This window comes from Budorcas taxicolor, chromosome 5, assembly GCF_023091745.1.
Source record: "Budorcas taxicolor isolate Tak-1 chromosome 5, Takin1.1, whole genome shotgun sequence".
In the NCBI taxonomy this organism is placed as follows: Eukaryota; Metazoa; Chordata; class Mammalia; order Artiodactyla; family Bovidae; genus Budorcas; species Budorcas taxicolor.
The window spans coordinates 147,116,876-147,138,513 of record NC_068914.1 but is presented as its reverse complement, the minus strand read 5'-3'; the positions used below and the strand labels follow the sequence as shown (position 1 = coordinate 147,138,513).

At 57.7% G+C, this 21,638-nt stretch overlaps 3 protein-coding genes across 4 annotated transcripts; 2 read left to right on the top strand and 1 right to left on the bottom strand.

Annotated features, from left to right (window-relative positions):
• Positions 1-923: 923 nt before the first annotated feature.
• Positions 924-13,978, top strand: USP5 (ubiquitin specific peptidase 5). Of its 2 annotated transcripts, none has more exons than XM_052641425.1 (20): positions 924-1,108; positions 3,829-3,954; positions 4,211-4,277; positions 4,508-4,641; positions 4,789-4,934; positions 5,205-5,389; positions 5,855-5,949; positions 6,724-6,917; positions 7,634-7,705; positions 7,971-8,058; positions 8,191-8,316; positions 9,173-9,326; positions 9,638-9,812; positions 10,435-10,523; positions 11,300-11,422; positions 11,998-12,141; positions 12,232-12,377; positions 12,591-12,744; positions 12,998-13,082; positions 13,705-13,978. In XM_052641425.1, the coding sequence occupies exons 1-20, from the start codon at positions 998-1,000 to the stop codon at positions 13,796-13,798; spliced, it is 2,508 nt and encodes an 835-aa protein (XP_052497385.1). In that variant the 5' UTR covers positions 924-997; the 3' UTR covers positions 13,799-13,978. The 2 variants fall into 2 exon arrangements, with proteins under 2 accessions (XP_052497385.1, XP_052497384.1); XM_052641424.1 differs by having other exon boundaries at positions 925-1,108; positions 11,300-11,491; positions 13,705-13,976.
• Positions 13,979-15,315: 1,337 nt separating this feature from the next.
• TPI1 (triosephosphate isomerase 1) lies at positions 15,316-18,755 on the top strand. The gene is made up of 7 exons (XM_052639824.1): positions 15,316-15,541; positions 16,670-16,793; positions 16,909-16,993; positions 17,073-17,205; positions 17,478-17,563; positions 17,948-18,035; positions 18,167-18,755. The coding sequence occupies exons 1-7, from the start codon at positions 15,316-15,318 to the stop codon at positions 18,283-18,285; spliced, it is 861 nt and encodes a 286-aa protein (XP_052495784.1). The 3' UTR covers positions 18,286-18,755.
• A 184-nt stretch (positions 18,756-18,939) lies between these two features.
• Positions 18,940-21,198, bottom strand: SPSB2 (splA/ryanodine receptor domain and SOCS box containing 2). Its single transcript, XM_052640700.1, has 3 exons — positions 21,116-21,198; positions 20,203-20,950; positions 18,940-19,254 (listed from the first exon to the last, which is right to left on the bottom strand). The coding sequence occupies exons 2-3, from the start codon at positions 20,864-20,866 to the stop codon at positions 19,127-19,129; spliced, it is 792 nt and encodes a 263-aa protein (XP_052496660.1). The 5' UTR covers positions 20,867-20,950; positions 21,116-21,198; the 3' UTR covers positions 18,940-19,126.
• Positions 21,199-21,638: the final 440 nt, after the last annotated feature.

Below are 21,638 nucleotides of genomic sequence, written 5' to 3'. Positions count from 1 at the left end.
GCTGGGCCCTCTAAATTATTCACTAATTTATTCAAATCCCTTACCGGGCCCCAATTCCACCTCTGGGTTCAAAGCGGCTCAATCCTCAACTCCCGACGCTAAGCTGAGTTTCAAACTTCCCGCCACGCCCCTGCCCCGACCCTATTGGCTGAATCAATGCCGGCTCCTATAGGCCGTCTCTGTCAGTCCCGCCTCCAATGAAGGAAGCCAATGGGCTGCCTGAACGTCTATCATGGGTCCGTGGGGCCAATAGGCAGCGGCTTGACTCTCCGGGCTGACGCCTCCTTGCCAAGGGGAGTTTTGTTCCGTACCGGGCTGCCGGTTGTGAGATTTTGCGGGATGCTAATCTTCGCGTAAGAGACCTTCGGTTTCAAAATGAAGTGATTTTATTTAAAAATAGAATCATGAGTTAATACGCTATTATTATTTTCATATCCCGCTGGAGACGGAGTTACGAACATTTTTTTTTAAAGGCCAGAAGGATAGTAATCCTCATTGGTCGACGTAGTTAGCAATCACTCAACACTAGCCCTCTCGAACCCCGCCTCATTGGATAGCCCCTTTTCAAATACCTAGACTACAGCTGCCCCTTTAATTTTCCCACTGGACAGGTCTCCCAGGAAAGTTTCTGGGGTTGACTGGTTTAAACAACCATCAGCTCCTGCTCTTCAATAGAAGATACGCGAATGCACTGTAGGGTCCCAGAGTCTCGGCAGCAAAACTCTTGGGCCCACCTCGCTGTTCTACGTGCGCTTTGCCCTGGAGGAGTGGGATTGGCTCTTTCGACCATCGATTGCATTAGACGCGCTTTTCATTGGCGATGGTCCAGAGGCGGGCAGAGGGCGGAGCACTAGCGGGCAGGCTCGGTCCAACTGCCATTCTCGCGCGTCTTCCCTTCGGCGCATGCACCTAACGAGTGGTGCTCATTGGACGGAAGGGTGGGGGGGGACTAGAAGCGGTGAGAACCGCTGTGTGTGGAGGAGCTGGTGCCGGTGTCATGGCGGAGCTGAGTGAAGAGGCGCTGCTGTCAGTATTACCGACGATCCGGGTCCCCAAGGCTGGAGACCGGGTCCACAAAGACGAGTGCGCCTTCTCCTTCGACACGCCGGTAAGCCCATTCCCCACGGCCGCAGCGAGCACGACTTCCATCTCCCTGGTCATTCTGCCGGGGCCTGCAAGGCTTGGGCCACCGCCTCCCTGCGGTGCACCATGGGACTTGTAGTCTTCCACGATACTCCTGCCGTTGCTTTGAATTCGCGCGAGCTGTCGTCTGACTACCACTCCCGAAAGCCATCGCGCCCGCCCCATCCGCTCCTCGTCTCGTGGAGTACTCTGGGGATTGTAGTCGCTCACTCCCCTCACTGACGTTCTAAGCTAGAGGCTCCACCTAGTTGCCGGACTACATCTCCCACGTGGACCCCTGCGAAAGCCTGGGAGTTGGCCTTGCCTGTCGCGCATGGCTCTCCGGGTTTTGTAGTCTCGTGTAGGAGGGATGGGGCGACCCCCCCACCCACCGCTGTTCGGAGCCCGGGTTGGGGGTAGTAGGGTGGGGACTGCAGTTACCAGGCGCCTAGTAGCCTGGAAGTGGCCTTGAAGAAGGCTGTTTCTGAGACAGACTGAGTTATAGAGCCTCCACCCATGGTTAATATGGTCAGGGGGCGGGGAGGTGGGTCATTGGGTGGGGGGTGGGTGGGGGGAAGAGGAGAGGAAAGCTCTAGTCGTTTCTCCTTGGAGGTGAATCATGGCCGCAGCCCCTTTCTTTCTCCCGTCCATCAGAGAGAGCAGAGGGAAACCTTTGGAAAGTATTCCCAGAGAGACGGTTTCTTTCGTGGGGGACACTAAGGCTTCTTTCCCATCCCACTCCCACTCCTGACTAGTTAGACAAAGCCACCACCCACACCGTGCTTCACGTTTGGCAGGCTCCACCCGGTACCTCCCTTCCTGCAGTTCTGCCTTCCTGTGACACCGTCAGGCAGACACAAGCCTCCAGCCAGGCCAGAGCCTGAACTGAGGGCAGCAGCCTGGCTGGGATCCGCCCCCCTCACCACCCCTCCCTCAAGCCGCTGTGGGCCCTGCCCAGGGTGTTCAGCCAGACCAGCTCATGGCTGGGAAAACTGCAAGTCAGAGTGGAAAGGCTTCATTAACGCATCGCCAGTGCTGAGTATAGCAGGGTGATCTAAGGCCCATTTCAGGGTCATCACTGTGATTTGTGGGTTGCTTGGTTTGCTAGGCTTTGATCTGGGCCTCAGACAACCATGCTGCTTCTCTGAAGTCTGGCTCTGGCAGAATGTAAAGAGGACAGCTGCTCGGAGCAGAACTCTGGGGTTCCCAGTCCTTGGTGGAATCAGCATCTTTTATTGGCAACAGAGGAGTTTAATCACTGCAGAGCTCCCAGAGGCCTCCCAGTTTATCAAGTGCATAGATGGTGAAGTGCTGTCTTTCTCAGGAAGAAAAGGTTTTTTTTTTCCTTAATTATCAACAGATGGTAGAAGTCTTCCTTTCTATACTCCTGTCTCTCTCCTTAGTAATGGTTTGAATAATCCAAAAGGGGGTTTGATCTCATTACACTTTTCTTCTCTCTTCCCTGTCAAGAGGTCTCCATTGGTTGACTTTGCTAACCAACTTCCGGCATATTTGATTATCTTTAAATTGGGTTCATGGTAGAAAGAGTTTATGTGACTTCCCTGATGAGAAACGCTCTATTCATAAATTTTGTAACCCGCACAGTTCTCAGGAGTGGTACAGAGCGATCTATGGGATGGAGAACTGCCCTATTTTTAATTCCCAGCAGAGAATTTTTCAAGGCCACTGAGGCTTTAATTCCAGAAAGAAGATGCCTTGTTGTTGCTTGGATCTGAGAGAAGACTGTTGTCTCCAGTTTTCTTCTCCCGCTTCTCCAGCGCCCTCTTCACAAGGGCACTAGTAGACTCGCTCAGGTTGGGGAAAGCCCATGTCCCCTCCTCTGTTGTGATTTACAGTGGACACTTGTCTTTTCCTTGGTTTCTTCCTGGGCTATGTATTTTAGCTGTCTCAGAAAGTGTTGCTAGATTGTTCCAGAAGGGAAATGGCTTTGAAGTTGGAGGTTGATGGGACTTCTTGGAGATTTGGTTATTGGGGGCGGGAGGGGGGACAAGGTGGAGGAGGCATCCAGGTGGTGGCTGGAGAAGGCTGGGCTTCATGTCCTTGCCAGATGGGGTCCTGGTTCAGCTGTGAGCCCCAAGCAGCACATGGGTCCCTTGGAGCCAGGCTTTAACAGGAAAAAGGAGATGAAACCAATGTGGGCCAGGGTTTGGTCACCTGGTTAGAGCGAGGTAAAGGAAAGGTCTGATCTTGCTGGCAAGCCCAGGGGTTAGATGTCATGTTCGGATGCTAGTATGTCTTCTCCTCCAGTCTGGAAGGTTTGCTGAATCTTGGTGCTCAGGTGGGGTTGGTCATGGTGTTCCTGGTTTAGGTTCAGTGTCTGACATGGAGTTCTTCCCAGGTCTGTAGTAGTTGATCCCGACTCACTCTGGATCTCAATCCAGGAAGGAGATCAGGGGAGTTCTTTGCATTGACTGGAGGGCTTCAAAGAAGAAAGAGGAGTGGTGACTGACAGGCATTGCTCAGCCCCGGTGTCCTTGTTGGCCGTTGCCAAAGTCACAGGAGGATGGAGAAACTCTTAGCCACGTACCAGGTCCTGAAAGGCTAATAGGTGACTTGCCAGAGGCCACACAGTGCTTGAGGACAGACCTTGTTTCCGGAAGCCACCCATTTCTAACTCCAGGTCTTGCCTTCCCCTGGCCAAGCTTCATCCCGCCTGTGTTTCTGCCCCTGCCTCTTGTCCTGCAGGAGTCTGAGGGTGGCCTCTACATCTGCATGAACACATTCCTGGGCTTTGGAAAACAATATGTGGAGAGGCATTTTAACAAGACTGGCCAGCGCGTCTACCTCCACCTCCGGCGGACTCGGCGCCCGGTAGGCAAGACCTGCTGCGCTCAGGCTCATCCTGCTGGGCCACCAGGTTGAATCTGTCTGTCCTGTCCTGACCTCCCAGGGGCCTCATTTCCGCCCCCCACCTGCTTTTGCTGGGGCCATTAAAACTCAGCAGGTGTGATTTTTTTTTTAGCTCCTTTCTCTTCTGAGATTAAGCCACTCCATCCCCATCCATCCATTGTCCGTTTGTCCCTTCCCTGGTGCTGGGGCTGATTGTGCCCTTCCTGCCTCACTGTAGAAAGAGGAAGATGCGACCGCAGGCACTGGAGACCCTCCCCGCAAGAAACCCACCCGACTAGCCATCGGTGAGCGTCACTGACATCCTGTTCTCTTCCCTGAGCTGGTCTTCCCTGCTCTCAGAGGTGCTAGGAAAGCCCCCAAAGGAGGGGCCTGGTCAGTGGCCCTGGGACCCTGGAGGGGGCAAGGTGAAGCACTGTATCAGAGGAGGGGGGTCCACCTGCAGTGGTCATCCTACTCGCACTCCCTTCCCCATTACCCCACCCCCCCCACCCCAGCTCCTTTCTTGTCTCACCAGGTGTCGAAGGCGGGTTTGACCTCAACGAGGAGAAGTTTGAATACGATGAGGATGTAAAGATCGTCATTCTGCCGGATTACCTGGAGATAGCCCGGGATGGGCTGGGGGGACTGCCCGACATTGTCAGAGATCGGGTATAAACACCTTCCCGCCCTACCGAAGATTCTGGGGCAGGCGGGGTCAGAGCAGCAGTGTGGTGGGCAAGTTCCAGGAAAGGTGAAGACCAAGGGGCGGGTGGGGCTGGGAACTGGGTCCTGCCTCTGACCCTCTACTTCCCCCAGGTGACCAGTGCGGTGGAGGCCCTCCTGTCGGCTGACTCGGCCTCCCGCAAGCAGGAGGTGCAGGCCTGGGATGGCGAAGTGCGGCAGGTGTCTAAGCATGCCTTCAACCTCAAGCAGCTGGACAACCCTGCTCGGATCCCTCCCTGGTAAGGCCTGCCCCGCGCCCCCCTCCACTTTGGGGTGTGACCCGCAGAGCAGGAGTGAGTGGTCACCCTCCTGGGAGTTGAGGGAGAGAGGCTCAGGAACAGAATAAGGAGGAAGATTCATGGGGAGCTGGACTCGGGGAGGGGATGTCCCAAGGAGAGGAGATGAGAGAGGCTTCGGACCAGCGGGGAAGCTGCAGAGCCCCGTCTGTCCGCCTACCGCTCCCATAAACTGCTGACCTGTACTCGGCTCGTTTTCTTCCCCGGGGTCAGTGGCTGGAAGTGCTCCAAGTGCGACATGCGGGAGAACCTGTGGCTCAACCTCACGGACGGCTCCATCCTGTGTGGCCGGCGCTACTTCGACGGCAGCGGGGGCAACAACCACGCGGTGGAGCACTTCCGGGAGACGGGCTACCCGCTGGCTGTCAAGCTGGGCACCATCACCCCTGATGGAGCTGGTACACCCCGCCCCCTCCACGTGGACATCACTGGGTCTGAACCACTACTCATTTCACATGACACGAACAAGACATGAGTCCAGTCTCCTGATAAACAATGAAAATATTGCAGATGAAACAGAACTTTCAGATAGCCCCCCAAAACCCCAGTCCCCTTCCTAGTGGTGACTGTCATTCTCTTGTAAGTAAGACAGTAAGTCTTCTTCAAATTCACTTCACTCTCGAACCTCCTCCTGCTGGGTGGAGACACAACCAGTTCCAGCCCTCGCCCCGTTGACTGCATCTTCTCTGACAGCCAATCCAAGAACGGCTCGAGGCCTCACTGATGCTTGAGGGAGCCAAGAGCGTTGCCCTCTGGGCTCGTCCCGCTGTCCCACCAAGCCTGTCGGGGCAGGGGGTGAGCCCGGTGGTCGGGTGGGGCCTGAACTGCCCTCCCCCTGACTCTGCTCCTGCCTCCCACACTAGACGTGTACTCGTATGACGAGGATGACATGGTCCTGGATCCCAACCTGGCCGAGCACCTGTCCCACTTCGGTATTGACATGCTGAAGATGCAGAAGGTGAGACCGCCCTCCACTCAGGTTCTCTCGTCCCTGCCCGTCAGGCCCTCCCTCCTTGCCCGAGGCGGAGGCTGAGGCGGCAAGGTGGAGGGAGATGCCATGGTGACCCCAGTTCCCAGGATTCGTGGGCTGCCTGTGAAAAGCCTTGTAGAATCATTTGATCGTCAGCAACTGTTACTGAGCGCCTACTGTGTTCTGGTCCCTCTGAATGAGGCAGAGGTGGTCCTTGGCTTGTCGGCTTCTACCAGATGAGACGCAGGCGTCAGTTGTGTGGTTGTGCAGGTCAGGGAGTGACCACAGACTGTGCGCAGAGTGTCCAGCCGGGACCAAGGAAGCGATGCTGGGGTGGGGATCTGAGTGAGACGGGGTGGCTTCAGGGTGGAGGAACCCTTCAGCTAGGGGATGTCATGTTCGTTTCATCTCCTCTTGTGGGTGGAGGCCTGCTGCTTGATGGGCCCCTGGACGGTTGCCTGTGGCCTTCCGGAACTTGCACTGGAGGATGCCCAATGGGCCTCCCATGTCCAGGTCCATAATTCAGCACGTTCCAGGCTCTCTCCAGCTGGCTCTCATCCTAGACTATGTTTTAGAACATAAAAGACACGGGTCTGGGGCTTTCCTGGTGGTCCAGTGGCTAAAAGCCCGTGCTTCCAGTGCAGAGGGCCTGGGTTCAATCCCTGGTCAGGAAAGTAGCTTCCACATGCCTCAAGTAAGACCTGGCGCAGCCAAATTAAAACGAAAAAAAGACGCAGGTCTGAAGTGCCTCCTCCCATGCAGACGGACAAGACAATGACGGAGCTGGAGATAGACATGAACCAGCGTGTCGGCGAGTGGGAGCTGATCCAGGAGTCGGCGGTGCCGCTCAAGCCGCTGTCCGGGCCTGGCTACACCGGCATCCGCAACCTGGGCAACAGCTGCTACCTCAACTCGGTGGTCCAGGTGCTCTTCAGCATCCCGGACTTCCAGAGGAAGTGAGTCCTCCCTCCCCCTGCCGCCAGCCCCCGCCCCCAGGCCCTCTCTCCACAGCCAGCCCCCGGCTCTGTGCCCTGACCCCCAGCTCTCTCCCAGCGGCCAGCCCCCGGGTGCCCACCTCTGGTGCCCTCAGGACCTCTGTTCTAGCTCAGTCTTGGTTCTTGGTACATGCTGAGGAGCAGGTTGTAAAGCTGCTTATACATGAGACCACTGGTGGGGCCAGATGCTCAGTCCCAGGGCTCTTCCAGGCCTCCTGATGTACTCAAGGGCCAACAGGTACTCTTTATTTTGGGCCAGTGACATCAGATGAGCACCTGATGGGGGAGAGGGGAGGGCTGGGACATGGAGACAGAAGAAAGGCAAGTTAGGGTTAGGGAAGTGAGCATCCTGTCTAAATATGAAGGCCTGAGACACACGTGAAAATTTAGAACATATCGACACGTTCTATTCAAAGAACATGAACTGTATTTATCCTTCTGAGTGTCTTCTACCATCCTGTAGCTCCGTCTTGGGGCAGAGGCTTGTGTACCCTGTATGCTCACCTGTTTGGGAAGGGGAGGGAAGGCGAATTGCTGGAAAGACGTGGACCCCAAGTGTCAAACACATGTCTCCCCACTTTGGAGGGACCTGTTCCCTGAACTGGTAGATGAATGCTCCCTTCCCTTTTCCTCTGGGCCTGGCCACAGCCCCTTCAGTGATCCTTCCCTTGGCTCAGGTACGTGGATAAGCTGGAAAAGATCTTCCAGAACGCCCCAACAGACCCCACCCAGGACTTCAGCACTCAGGTGTACGTAGCCGGGCCTGTGTGCCCTCTTTCTCTTCCATGACCCCCTGAAGTGAGCAACAGTGTAGCCTCTGGCCAGCTAGACACTTTCCAATTGCGATCTTGCAAGCATGCTGTCTGCCTTGAGTTGGGTTCCCATGGAATCTAAGGTGGTTCACATTTAAGAGAGTTGTCTAAGGGGGTTTGAGCAGGGGTCAAGTTGGGGAGGTAAGGGGTAGATTGGTGGTGTCAGACAGAAGCTAAATGGTTCTCTTGGGTGATGACACAGGGCCAAGCTGGGCCACGGCCTGCTCTCGGGGGAGTATTCCAAGCCAGCACCAGAGTCGGGTGATGGGGAGCAGGTAACGGAGCAGAAGGTGGGTCTGGACCTCCATCCCTCTCAGGCTCTGGAATGGTGGGGAAACTGAGATCCATCTGGGAGGCGCCTAAAGAAGGCCACTTGGTGGCCTCTCGGGCCCCGGCTGAATGGCTGCCCCAACTCTGCCTAGGAAGTCCAAGATGGCATTGCCCCTCGGATGTTCAAGGCCCTCATTGGCAAGGGTCACCCCGAGTTCTCCACCAACCGGCAGCAGGATGCCCAAGAGTTCTTCCTGCACCTTATCAACATGGTGGAGGTGAGGACAGGGAAGGTGGGGGTATTCATTCTCCTCCTGTCTACCTGCACTTCAGTTCACTACCTTCTTCCCGCTGCTCACCTGTTCCTCCTCCTCTGTCAGCCCCAGCCCAGCCCCACCCCAGTGACCCCGAGCACTGAGCCTTTCCTGAGAGTGGCGTTTGCACCTGAGGACACTTGTTATGCATACAGCCTGATGAAGGATGCTCCCAAAGAAAATGATAGGCGAGCGCTTAGTGCTTAGAAAGAAAGTACAGGGGACTTCCCTGGTGGTCCAGTGGTTGAGACTTCGCCTTCCAGCACAGGCGGGTGCAGTATCAATCCCTGGTCGGGAACCTAGGATCCTCCAGGCCAAGAAACCAGAAACAAGCAATACTGTAACAAATTCAATAAATACCTTTTTTCTTTTTTAATATTTATTGACTTGGCTGTGCTGGTCTTAGTTGCAGCACACGGGATCTTTGATCGTCCATTGTGGCACGTGAACTCTTATTTGTTTCCACAAGTGGTATCCAGTTCCCCAGCCAGAGATCGAACCTGGGTCCCCTGCATTGGGAATGCTGAGTCTTAGCCACTGGACCACCAGGGAAGTCCCCAATAAAGACTTTTTTTTAAAAAGGAGGTCCACATTAAAAAAAGAAAGTACAGGCACTTTCCCACGCAGTCCTGCAGTGCCAGGATGGGCCGGAACTGGCGGGTTGATGAGGGAAGGTTTCTGCTCTGCTCTCCCATCCCTGCACCTCTTTGTGCCCCTCTCCCTTCCACTCCCCTCTCTCCCTGACCCCCCAGTGACTCTTGTAGGCCCCCACCCCAGTGCTTGGCTGTCCAGACCTCCCCACCCTGCCTCTTCTCCATAGAGGAATTGCCGGAGCTCTGAAAATCCTAACGAAGTGTTCCGCTTCCTGGTGGAGGAAAAGATCAAGTGCCTGGCCACGGAGAAGGTGAAGTACACCCAGCGAGTGGACTACATTATGCAGCTGCCTGTGCCCATGGATGCGGCCATGAACAAAGGTGGGTGCTCTGCTACCCTCCCGGGGCCTGGGGTCTGAAGCCTGGCAGCGATGGGGCTTGGGTGCCTTTCAGGAGCAGAGCCTGCAGTATCCCTGCTTACCGACCAGGCCGGGGTGTGGGATTGACCTTGCGCACAGCTGGTCAGCTGAGCTGTGCTGAGAAAGAGGCCAGGTTACAGGCAGACGTGTGTCTGGTGGGTTTGGGGAGGCAGAGGAGCTGAGATAGCCGTGGACTCAGAGGCAGTAGGCCAGGGATGAGGGGGGATGTGGCTCGGCCCCTCTGAAGGGTCCACCCACTGCTTCTGTCACCAGAGGAGCTTCTGGAGTATGAGGAGAAAAAGCGGCAAGCTGAAGAGGAGAAGCTGCCTCTGCCTGAGCTGGTTCGGGCCCAGGTGCCCTTCAGCTCCTGCCTGGAGGCCTACGGCGCCCCCGAGCAGGTGGACGACTTCTGGAGCACAGCCCTGCAGGCCAAGTCAGTCGCTGTCAAGTAAGTCCTATGGGTCCCAGCCTCCGTCAGGGTCATCCCAAAGATGCTGTCAGCTTCTTTTGCATTCTGTCATCCCTTTGTGGTCAGAACTCAGGCTTCCATCGTTGAGGCAGGTAACCTGGGGCCTGAGGGGAACCGAGAGGGCCTGGCAGGAGTGGACTTGGATAACTGCTACATGGTACCTTGACCTGCCCCTGCCAGTCTTTTTCTCTCTTGGGGTGGATGGGGTCACTTTTCAGGAAGCCTCTGTCTGCTCACTTCCCCAGGGCTGGCAGAGCATGGGCACTTAGGAACAGTGGTGGACAGAACTGAGATTTCTAGCACATAGTCTTACTTTTTGCTCACCCATCACTGGCGTAAACTTGAGATCTGAGAAATTGCTTTGGTCTCCGAGATTTCAGCCACCTGCCCCTTTGCTGTTCCTGCCCCTAAGAACCCCCCATTCCCCTACTTCCTACCTTCTGCTGCTGTTCGTCTGCAGACACTCTGATGCCTGTCCAGGGCAGGAAAGGAATATGAAATTATCTTCAGGGTGGTTAGTTCTTCCACCTATGAGAGGCTGGACCCAGGTGGGGCTTTCAGGACAGCTTCTCTGGGTACCAGGCCATTCTCTCTTCTCTAGGACCACACGATTTGCCTCATTCCCTGACTACCTGGTCATCCAGATCAAGAAGTTCACCTTTGGCTTGGACTGGGTGCCCAAGAAACTGGGTATGGTTGCCGGGACGAGCAAGGGAGGTTACGCAGAAAATGCTAGAAAAAGAAGGGGCCTTGACATGTAAACTAGTGCTTCTTCAGCTTTCCTCTGAAAGGGGAAACATTATTAAGACTTTGATTAAAAAAATTTTTTTAACTACCTTTTTTAATTGAAGTATCATTGACTTACAACATGGTGTTAATTACTGCTGTAGAGCAAAGCTATTCAGTTATATTAAATACATATATATTCCTTTTTTAATTTTTTGTTATGATTTATTATAGGATATTGAGTACAGTGTGCTGTGCTATACAGTAGGACATTGTTGTTTAAGACCTCTTTGATTTTATAGTTATGACTTACACAAGCAAAAGCGGTTTTCATAGTTTTATACAGTTGGTAAGATGTTTTCATTTTGATAATCTTGAAACAGTTTGTTTTCACGGGTCTCACAGGCCCCTGATGACTTTGCCAACCCCAAAACTGGCTTCATTTCCTAGAGAAGTTGAGCCCCATGGAAGTACAGAATCGTTCTGTGGCACAGTCAGAGACCCCTCTCTGGCTCGTGGCTCATTAGTGGTAGATCTAAGACTGGAATCCTGTTCACTTGCCCACCCACCCCCCCACCCAGCCTGTGGTTATTTTTATCACACGGTGATGGGTCCTGCTCTGCGCATCATCTTATTACAGAGCAAGATGGGGGCAGGGGCCTGAGATTCCTAGAGTGCTCTTCCCAGGAGGGCCTCAGGGATCTGCCGAGGTGAACTTTGTCCTGCCGTACACTTTCTAGACGTGTCCATCGAGATGCCCGAGGAGCTAGACGTCTCCCAGCTGAGGGGCACAGGGCTGCAGCCTGGAGAGGAGGAGCTGCCCGACATTGCCCCACCCCTGGTCACTCCGGATGAGCCCAAAGGTAGCCTTGGTTTCTATGGCAACGAAGACGAAGACTCCTTCTGCTCCCCTCACTTCTCCTCTCCAACATGTTAGTGACTCTTCTTCCTGCCTGTCTCTTTCCCTTGCTGATGGGGGTCTTCTCTGCCTGCCACCCCTTGACCCTGACCTTTGTGCTCCTTCTGTCCTCCCTTTCAAATTGTCTCTGCCCTCTTGATGGACGTGAGGACTGAGAGAGCACCCCAGCCAACTGTTCTCTGTATGGGTGGAGCAGCGCTGGCTAATTGCCTCTGTGGGTGTAACCTCGTGGCCTAGAGGCGGGGGCGGGGGCTCATACTCTGGAAACAGCCTGTTGTGGGAGAAAGAACAGGGAAGGGGCTCCCTGGGGCGCCCCTGGCCTCGGTTCTGTAGACCTTGAGGATAGTGCTGGCCCCACATGAGGCTGTGTTGCCATTTTAGTTCTGGAATAAGGTGCCAGGCCATGGAGGAAAAAACGCATGGAACCTGTGGTTGGGAGAGAGCTGGGGAAGGCTCTGGGGGAGGGGCAGGGAGTGGCCCAAGGAGTCAGGCCCCTGTGCCCATGCTTCTCCCCTACAGCGCCCATGCTGGATGAGTCGGTCATCATCCAGCTAGTGGAGATGGGCTTTCCCATGGATGCCTGCCGCAAAGCTGTCTACTACACTGGCAACAGCGGGGCCGAGGCCGCCATGAACTGGGTCATGTCACACATGGACGACCCGGGTAGGCAGGGCTGGGGAGCTGGATCCGGGGAGTGGGGTGGTGGGCAGGGCCAGCATCTCCCCCAAACACTTGAACCCCTTCCATCCCCAGATTTTGCAAACCCTCTCATCCTGCCTGGCTCCAGCGGGCCCGGCTCCACGAGTGCAGCTGCTGACCCCCCACCAGAGGACTGTGTGACCACCATCGTCTCCATGGGCTTCTCCCGGGACCAGGCCCTGAAAGCCCTGCGGGCCACGGTATGGGCGCCCCCAGCTGAGGACGGGTCCGCTGGGAAGATGGGGGCGGGAGTGAGGTTCCAACCCTCAGGAGCAAGTGAGGACTCCCCCTGTGGTTTGGCCAGTCTGGGGCTCCACCCTTGAGTGGCTATGATGAAAGAGCAGAGGCCTTCGCTGGGGTTTCTCAACCCTGACCTTGCTTTTTAAAAAAGTAACACTTCCCTCCTCCCCAAGAACAACAGTTTGGAACGGGCTGTGGACTGGATCTTCAGTCACATTGATGACCTGGACGCAGAAGCTGCCATGGACATCTCGGAGGGCCGCTCGGCTGCTGACTCCATCTCCGAGTCCATACCAGTGGGACCTAAAGTCCGGGATGGTCCTGGAAGTGAGTGTCGCGGGGAGAATCTAGCCAGTCTGCTCCACTAGGTCTTCACTGCCAGGCGGCTCTGCTTCTCTCAGGAGGGTACAGAGTCAGAAGTTTCTTTCCATGGACGTGACTCCTGAAGCCGGAGTCCTGGGAGGCTGAGATAGACTTGGGCCCGGCTTGTCTGCCGTCCCTGAAATCCCACCCTGGTCATGAGCTGCTGGACACATCCCCCTCCCTCACTGTCTGCTCTGCCCTCTCTCCCCTTCCCTAGAGTATCAGCTCTTTGCCTTCATTAGTCACATGGGCACCTCGACCATGTGTGGTCACTACGTCTGCCATATCAAGAAGGAAGGCAGGTGAGGGGCCAGCACGTGCCTTCTGAATGGGGGAGGGAGTGGGGGGAATGGGTAGGGGCATCCTCGAAGACCCTAGAATATTCCTGGGGTGTGGGAGGGAACATAAGGGACTGCCTGGTGCAGGCCACAATTCACCAGAAATTTATGGAAAGCCTGAGGGGCAGAGATGGGCAAATTAGGGCTCCAGGGCTGAATTGGGCCACTCACTTTTATAAATAGTTTTAACGACCATGGCCACATTCATTTATGTATCATCTGTGGCTATTTTCATGCTGCTGCAGGCAAATTGCATAGCTGCATAGTTGCATAGACCAGGTGGCCTGCAAACCTGAAATATTTCCTGTCTGGCCTTGACAAAGCTTGCTGACCTCTACCTTAAAGGAATAGGTGGGGGTGGGCTGTAAAGACAGCACAGGGGTCCGAAGACACAGAGTAGAAACAACCCTGTGAGATGGGACACTCCCTTCAGATAGGAGGCAGCTGGGCTGAGTTTGGGGGCCCAGGCAGAGAAGGTTGCGAGCCTTTGCCCCTGAACCACCAGGGTCGAGTCCAGGGACCACATCAGAGAGACACACTAGAGGATGCCTGGGTCGTTCACCCTTTTCCCCACCCCCTTCCCCAGGTGGGTGATCTACAACGACCAGAAAGTGTGTGCCTCTGAGAAACCGCCCAAGGACCTAGGCTACATCTACTTCTACCAGAGAGTGGCCAGCTAAGAGCCTGCCCTGAGGGCGCCCCGGGGACAGACTGCCCAGCATGAGGAACGGGGCTGAGGGATGGACGCCTCCCTGCTCGGTACCCCTTTTCTTTTCGTCCCCAGCAGCAGGGAAGAAGCTAGAGGCCAGGAGAGAATGGCCAGGCAAAGCGTGGGGTGGGGGGGCTCCGGGGAGACCTTGGGAATGGAGTCGGAGGGGGCGGGTGGGGCCGGCCGCCTGTCTGTGAGGAGACTGTTGCTTCCCTGCCCTTGACCCCACAGCGCTCTGCTTCTCTGTGATCCCGCCTGCCCGGTGTGGAGCGGGCTTGTTCATGTGTGTGCGTGGGTGTGGGTGGGCGTGTGTGTGTGTGTGTGTGTGTGTGTGTGGCGTGGGTGTAGCTTTGTGCCGCCTCCTCCACCAAGGGGGCTTCTGTGCCTCCCCCTCCCCCTTTGTGTGCGCTCCCCGTGTGGCGGGGCCAGGAGGGATGTGAGGGAAATGGGGAGCCAGCCCCCCTCGCCCTCCCGCCTCAGTCTTTGCCCCACCCTGTCTCTCCCCGTCCTACTCTGGAAAATGCCAAAATACAGGATGTGAATAAAAGTACAGTGGCTCAAGCGTGTCCTGTTTGATATCTCGGGGGAGACTGTCTTTCCTGGGTTAGCAGGAGGGTCAGGTTTTGAGAACTGCGGGCTCTGCTCCTCCATGCCGCTCTGCGCCCCCTCCCTGCCCCCCTGGTAGGCAGTTCTATACTTTTTACTGCTCTTGGGAAATTGGGGGCTGAGTGAGGTGCTCACAGGGGCAGGAGGGGGAGCCTGAGGGGTGGGGGCTGTCAGATGCAGGGACATGGAGGAGGGCCACATGAGAGGGGGCCCAAGTGGTTTCTTCTCGAGTGTCCCCAGGTGCCCAGTGGGGAGCCCTGGGCACCAGGCCTTGCAGTCCCTTGTCTGGCCCTGGCCGCTGGAGCAAAAAAGTGAGGTACTCCTAGGGGCAGGGCAGACCTCTGAACTGCCTCTTCAGTAGCTGCGCGGTGTCCAGCCCACGTCGGTCGTCGCTCCGCCTGTGAACCCTGTTACTTGCCCAGTTAACTACCCTGGGCCGGCCCTGGGTACGTCAAAGGTGCCTGCTCAGCAGTCAGGGATGTGGCCGCTCCGACGGGGGCAGGGGGGGTTCATTTTCCCGGAGTTGGAAAGATGCCCCTCACGGCTCTGAGGCCAAGTCTTGGAGTGGAGTGGAGTGTCCAGGCCTTCAGCCAGCCAGAGAGCGCCCCTGGGGATCCTTCTAGCCCTCTGCGGGGTGGGGGGCTGCAGCCGTGAAGCGGGGGTTCTTCTGAGCGCGGGGCACACAGTTCGCGCCTTCTCCCCAAAGTCAGGCAATTCAAGCTGAAAGCGACCCAAGCGACCCCGCGACGGCGGTGGAACGTTGCTACAAGAAAGGGGGTAACGTCAGAACCTCGCAACGCGGGCGGCGGGCGGGATCCGGGGCAGGGCTGCGGCGGGCGGCGGGCGGGGCCGGGGGCAGGGCTCCCGCGGGCCGGGCCAGCCATGGACGAGGACGCAGAGGGGGCGGGTTTCTGCATCTCCGCGCTCTATATAAGCGGCCAGTGGAAGCGGGGGCGCGCTGCTCCTGACCTTCAGCGTGCCTGCTCCTCAGCCATGGCGCCCTCCAGGAAGTTCTTCGTTGGGGGGAACTGGAAGATGAACGGGAGGAAGAACAATCTGGGGGAACTCATCAACACTCTGAACGCGGCCAAGGTGCCGGCCGACACCGGTGAGCCCTGGCCGGGGAGGACTGGGGTGGGCGGTCGGGCGTGGTCGCCCTGTCCGGAACTCTCTTAGCCCGGGTCCGCGTGGCCCTGCGTGCAGGGCTGGGGTCCAGGACTGTCGGGATCTGGGCCTGAGCTCCGCGGCCGCTGAACCGGGGGTGTTTCGGCGGGGAAAGGCGGGGCCGCATCTCACGGTGCCCTCTGGCTGTGGGTGCTGGGGAGGAGGGTGGTCCCGGGGCCCAGACGGGGCCTGCACCGGCTGGGACTGAAAGGTGAGGCCAGCCCCTGCGGGCGATCGGGAGAGGCCAGCGGCTGCCCGGTGCGTGGGGGTGGAGGCTGCCTGACGGCTCCGGCTGCCCCCTGGGCGCGGGCTCCGTGCGCCGCCGCACGTAGCCCGCCGGAGACTCCTCCCCGCGCCTTGCCGGGTCGGCAGAGCTCCCCTACCGAGCCGCGTCAGCCTCCTGGGCTATCGCTCCGATCCAGCCCGCTCGGCGGCCTGTAGGACTCCGGCCTTCCGTGGAAAGGGGTAGAGCCATTTCGGAATGAGGCGCGCTTCTACCGTTTTCTCCAGCCTAAAAACGGGAAAGCTCAAGGCCTCTAGGAGCTGGTCGACTCGCTGCTACCCACGGCCTGCGTCCTTGTCCCCTCACCCACCTAAGTCACAGAACCTCGGGGCTGATCAAGAGGCATCCCCTTGTGGTTTATTCTTCCAAAGACCCTAGTAAAACCCCCAGGAGTTGGCTCCTTCTGCTTTTGCTGAAAATCCTGGCCTGGCCTAGGGGAGGTGGGGATGGGCTATTTTAGAAGGGAGGCGGGGTTGGCCCCCAGAGAATGCTGAGTCTAAGAGGTGCCCAGGCCCAGAATAGCCTGGGGAAATCAGAGCCACAGCTGCTAAAGAGCAGAGGGCAGGGCAAGGGCCATGGCCTCTCAGGGCTACCTGGGAGGCTCAAAGACTTGGGTACAGGCCCAGCCTGGGCTGCAAAGTGGACAGAGATGATCGTGCTGGGGTGAAAAAGGGCAAAAGCAGAACTAAGGAAGTGGTGAAGGCGAGGGGACTCTGGAGCACAGGATGGGGTCTGGTGAATGAAGATTTCCCTGTGATCTCATCCTGTCTGTCACCATCTCATCCTCAGAGGTAGTTTGCGCACCCCCCACCGCCTACATTGACTTCGCTCGGCAGAAGCTAGATCCCAAGATTGCCGTGGCTGCGCAGAACTGTTACAAAGTGGCCAATGGGGCCTTTACAGGGGAGATCAGGTAAGATGCTAGTGGCAGAGGGGTGGGAGGGGGACCCCCAGCCCTCACTGTCCTCATGGAGGGGACAGCGACAGGGTGGGCTCCTTGCTGAACCACGGCTTTTCTCTTCCTTTAGCCCTGGCATGATCAAAGATCTTGGAGCCACGTGGGTAGTCCTGGGGCACTCTGAGAGAAGGCATGTCTTTGGGGAGTCAGATGAGGTTAGTAATGGGGGAGGGGGGAGGAGATGAGGGCTGGCTTGTTCCTAGACGGGTGCTCACCAAGTCTGTTCCTCAACAGCTGATTGGGCAGAAAGTGGCCCATGCCCTGGCAGAGGGACTTGGAGTGATCGCCTGCATTGGGGAGAAGTTAGATGAGAGGGAAGCTGGCATCACTGAGAAGGTCGTTTTCGAGCAAACCAAGGTCATCGCAGGTATCTCTGGAGAAAGGGGCCTTTGAGCCCAGGGCTATGAGACGCAGAGGTGCGGTCGGATGCCCTGCAGCCTGAGCCTATCTGGTGCTGATGCAGGAAAGGGGAGGGTGGGAATGCTGTATCCTTCCTATTACTTCTACCCTGCCTCTAATGTCACTTTCCTATAATAGCCACCAGGGGGCAGTAGGCCACCAGCACTCTTATTCTCTGGGAAACAACTGGTTCTGTTCTTCCTTGTTTTCACCCTGCCACCTGTGATCTCTGTCCCACAGATAACGTGAAGGATTGGAGCAAGGTTGTCTTGGCCTATGAGCCTGTGTGGGCCATTGGTACTGGCAAGACGGCGACACCCCAACAGGTAACCAAGCCCAGGAGCCCTGTCCTCATCCTCCCCTGTCTTTATAGAACTGGATGGCCACAGAGACCACCTGGGCCAACCCATTTAAAAGACAGGAGAGGGACTTCCCTGGAGGTTAAGCCTCCGCTGCAGGGGGCACTGGTTTGACCCTAGTCAGGGAACTAAGATCTCGAATGCTACATGTCAATCCTGCATGCTACACGTGAAGACTAAATAAATAACAAAAGGAGAAAAGAGAGTTACTTGTCCCAGGATACTCATTCCAGGGCCTGGGTGGGATCGAAGCCCCAGGGTTCTTGCCTGCAAACCACATTGCCTGTCTCCACTGGAGCCCAGTGTTTTTTCCCCAGTGAATGAAGGTCTTAGTCTGGCTTCTTGTTCTAGGCCCAGGAAGTACACGAAAAGCTCCGGGGGTGGCTTAAGTCCAACGTCTCTGATGCAGTGGCTCAGAGCGCCCGCATCATTTATGGGGGTAAGTGGGTTTGGCTCCAGCCTGAGGTGGGGTGGGCTGAGAACCAGACCAAGCCCTCCTTCAACCTGAAGGCCGGCGTGGAGTACCCCCATCTCATCGTTGACCAGTCCTGCTCTTGTCTCCCTTCCCAGGTTCTGTGACGGGGGCAACCTGCAAGGAGCTGGCAAGCCAGCCTGATGTGGATGGCTTCCTTGTGGGCGGTGCTTCCCTCAAGCCTGAGTTCGTCGACATCATCAATGCCAAACAATAAGCCCTGTCCATCTCCGTTACCCTTCCTGCCGAGCCAGGGACTAGGTAGCTCAGAAGCCCAGTAACTGTACTGCCCCCCAACCTCCACACACGCTTTTCGTGGTGTCGCCTGACCCCTCTTGTGGCCGAATCCAATGCACCTCTTCCTTTACCGTTTACACCCTACCTTGTCGTGGTTGGGACCAGAACCATCCCGCCTCCACTTACTGTACCCGTTGGAACTAAACCTGTCACCAAGGTGGCTTCTTCTTGGCTGAGAGGTGGGAGGGTGGTTTGCTCGTGGGTCCCCTCAGTCCCCAGTGAAGACAGGAGAGAACCGGTCCTGTCCCATCTCCTGCCATGAGGCCAAGGGCTGAGAGAAAGCCCTGTCCTCAGCTGAGGCCAGGGCGCTGCTCCCTCCCGCGGTGCCAACGCCTGTGTGTGTTGTGTCTGAGCAGTCCCGCCTGTGGGGGATTAAACACCTGGCACTGAGCCCTGTGGTGTGTTGTTCTTCACTGAACTTGCCCCCATCATCTCTTTGCCTTTCTTGAGGCAGCCGGGGGACCCTTGTGCCCCAAAATACCACAGACCAGTTTCTACAGCAGCATATCTTATAATTTTTACTTGCAGAAATGTCTTGCGTACCAGGCTGCCACAGCCTTGACTAACAGCTCTGTCCCTTCCACCCTCTGGGTGGTAGCTCTGGAGCGGTGGCACTCAGACCTGAGGTGGGGGGGTTGGGGTGGGACCCAGCCTTGCCTGCCCGCAGCCTCCCTGGTGGTAGGTAGCCATTCTCCGCCAGCAGTGCCTCCTGCCCCCGAGGGGCGAGTCAAGGCATCAGGGCCACATGTGGTTCCCCCGGGTCACTGGTAGAGCAGGTAGCGCTTCAGGGCAGGGGGCAGGGGCAGGACGGAAACATGGCCTAGCCGTGTGTCCCCCAGGGCGTGGCGGACGCTCAGGCGGCTCAGGTGCAGAAGGGAGTGTGGTTCCGCTGGGGAAGAGAAGGAGGGGAGGTGAGTAGGGGTGCGACTCCAGCCAGAAGTCCTCAAAATACGGGGTCCTGCCTGGGTTCCCTGTTCTCCGGCTGCAAGTCCACTCCCACCATGGTTGAGCGGGAAAGGTGCCCTTAAGTTCTGCATCTGCTCTGGGGGAGGCATCCCAGATCTCACGCGTCCCCAGTCAGAGTTGGGGTGAAGCCCTAAGGCCCTCTAAGCAAGGGGCCAAGGCGGCTCTGACAGGGGGCTGGCCCAGGTTTTGAATCCAGAGAGGCCTTGGCACTGGGGCTGTGCAAAAGGCAGGCCCTCTTCACTCTACAATAGTTCCCATGGGCTAGGGGAGAGGCAGCCACCCTCCGCTGAAGACTCTGTAACTGTAGAAAGACCTGGCTCCCTGGTTCCACAAGGAGGCCCCTGCCCGCAGCCCCACCTCGAGGCCTGCCTCCTTCACTGCTCTCCTTCCACATACCCAGCCTCAATGGCTCCTTCCTGGGGTTTGGCTGAAGAAGGAAGTAGGTATATGTCACAGAGTCAGAGGCCACAGAGCCAGGTACACGCCCTGGGCGCCTGGCACCGCAGGTCCTCTTCCTCCTGGAGTTGGACTCCCAGCCCAGGGCAGATTTAACCCTTTGCACCTCTTGTTCCAGGGGCTGAGCTCTCCTGGGAAGCCCTAATCCCTGGGGTGTGTCCCTCCATTCTGAGGACTGACCACCTCCTAGCAAGTTGCTTTCCCATCTTTTACTTACTTTTACCTCTAGGACTGTTAGGAAGATGAACTTAGGTAACAGCTGTGAAGTCCCTTAGCCAATCCTGGCACTGAACTGGGTAGGAAACCAGTCAAGATGATGGCCCATTCCCTCTGTGGTTGTAAGGCGCTGAGCATCCATCCCAAACCACAGCCACCAGGGACCGAACACTAGCCCCACACCCGTCCCAGGCCTCACCTCTCCTTTCGCCCAGGTAGTTGATGCGGACCTGGCACTGGCCCCAGACCGCGCTTACTGCTGGATAGAGGGTCCTGCCCTTCAGTCCGCGGAAGGCCGGCCCCAGGTAGGTGCCCCCGACAGCGTAGCCCAGAGTTCCCTCCTCCATGTCCAGTACCACCAGCAGCCTCTCTGGCACCTCCAGCGGCTCACCCTGAGGTCCAGGTGGATACTGGGGGGCCCCAGTACCCTTGCTCTGATGGTACAGTTTCCCCCGCCCAATGTCCCAGCCCCACGACTCGCTGTTGCTGCCCAGCAGCGCCGCGTAGTGGTCAGCCTGCAGCGGGGCGCGGGCTGTGGCCACGCCCACCACGGCGTGGGTGCCCCTCTGTTCCCGGGGCCAGCTGATCTCCCAGGCGTGCAGGCCCCTCGAGTAGCCCCTCTTCCCCCGGGCCCCATCAGTGCTCTGGGCCACCGGCCGCCGCTCAAAGCACAAGCCCCCTTCCTTGACCTCGATGTTCTCCGAGCAGTCCTTGGGGTTCCAGCCGTGGCGCCTCTGGGCCCCCAGGTCAGGAGGGGGAGCAGACAGCAGCTCCTCCAAGCCCTCGGGACGAGACCGGTCAGGGTACAGGGCCTGTGGGGTGGAGGGACCGCTGCTGCCCCCTGCCAAGGCCGTCTGGCCCATGGAGGTGAGGAGCTGGACGATTCCCCGAGAGAGGTTTGCTGCGGCGTCTCTCTTCTGAAAGTTGAGCTCCGGGTCGGGATCGACCTAGAGAGGATTTGGGAGAGAAGAGGGTGTGAACCGAGGGATCCTGGAGGGGACTCGTCACTCAGGTTTGCACCTATCCTTGTCCCCAGGTTTGCTCACCGCTCCTCTCTCTCTCTTCGTTCCCCTCAAACCTCCTAGGCCCATCATTACCCTGCCCTCACCCACCTGTCCGGGCCTCTCGAGACTCGTGAGGTCGCCGCCTTTGGGCCTGCCAGGGACCGTCTCCTTCACCCGCTCCGTGCCCCTGTCACCGCCCCCGAACCTCGCCCGGCTTCGCGTGCCGGGAGGTCGCCGGCCCTCCGGAGGAGCCGAGCCGAAAGTTACCGAAGCGCGCAGGGGGCAGGACCCCGGCCGCTTCCGCCTCCGGCCCCGCCCCCAGGTCCCGCCCTGCCCGAAGCCCCGCCCACAAAGCCCTCCAGGGCGGTTAACCCTCTCGCTGCCGCGCCAGGTCGAGTCGCGCCCCAAGGCCACGACACCGGGGCGGCGGGGGGGCCCTAGAGGGTAGTTAACACTTGGCTGGGGCCGGGGCTTTCGGTGCCCCGTGGTGCGTAGAGGGCACTCACGGGCAGTTAACTTCTGGGTAGCGTGCAGACCGCCCCCGAGGCGATCTGCCCGGCGCTTAACCCAGTCTTGGCCACTAGGGAGTCCACCCCCGGCAGCCCAAGCTCAGAATTAACCCTTTCGTGGT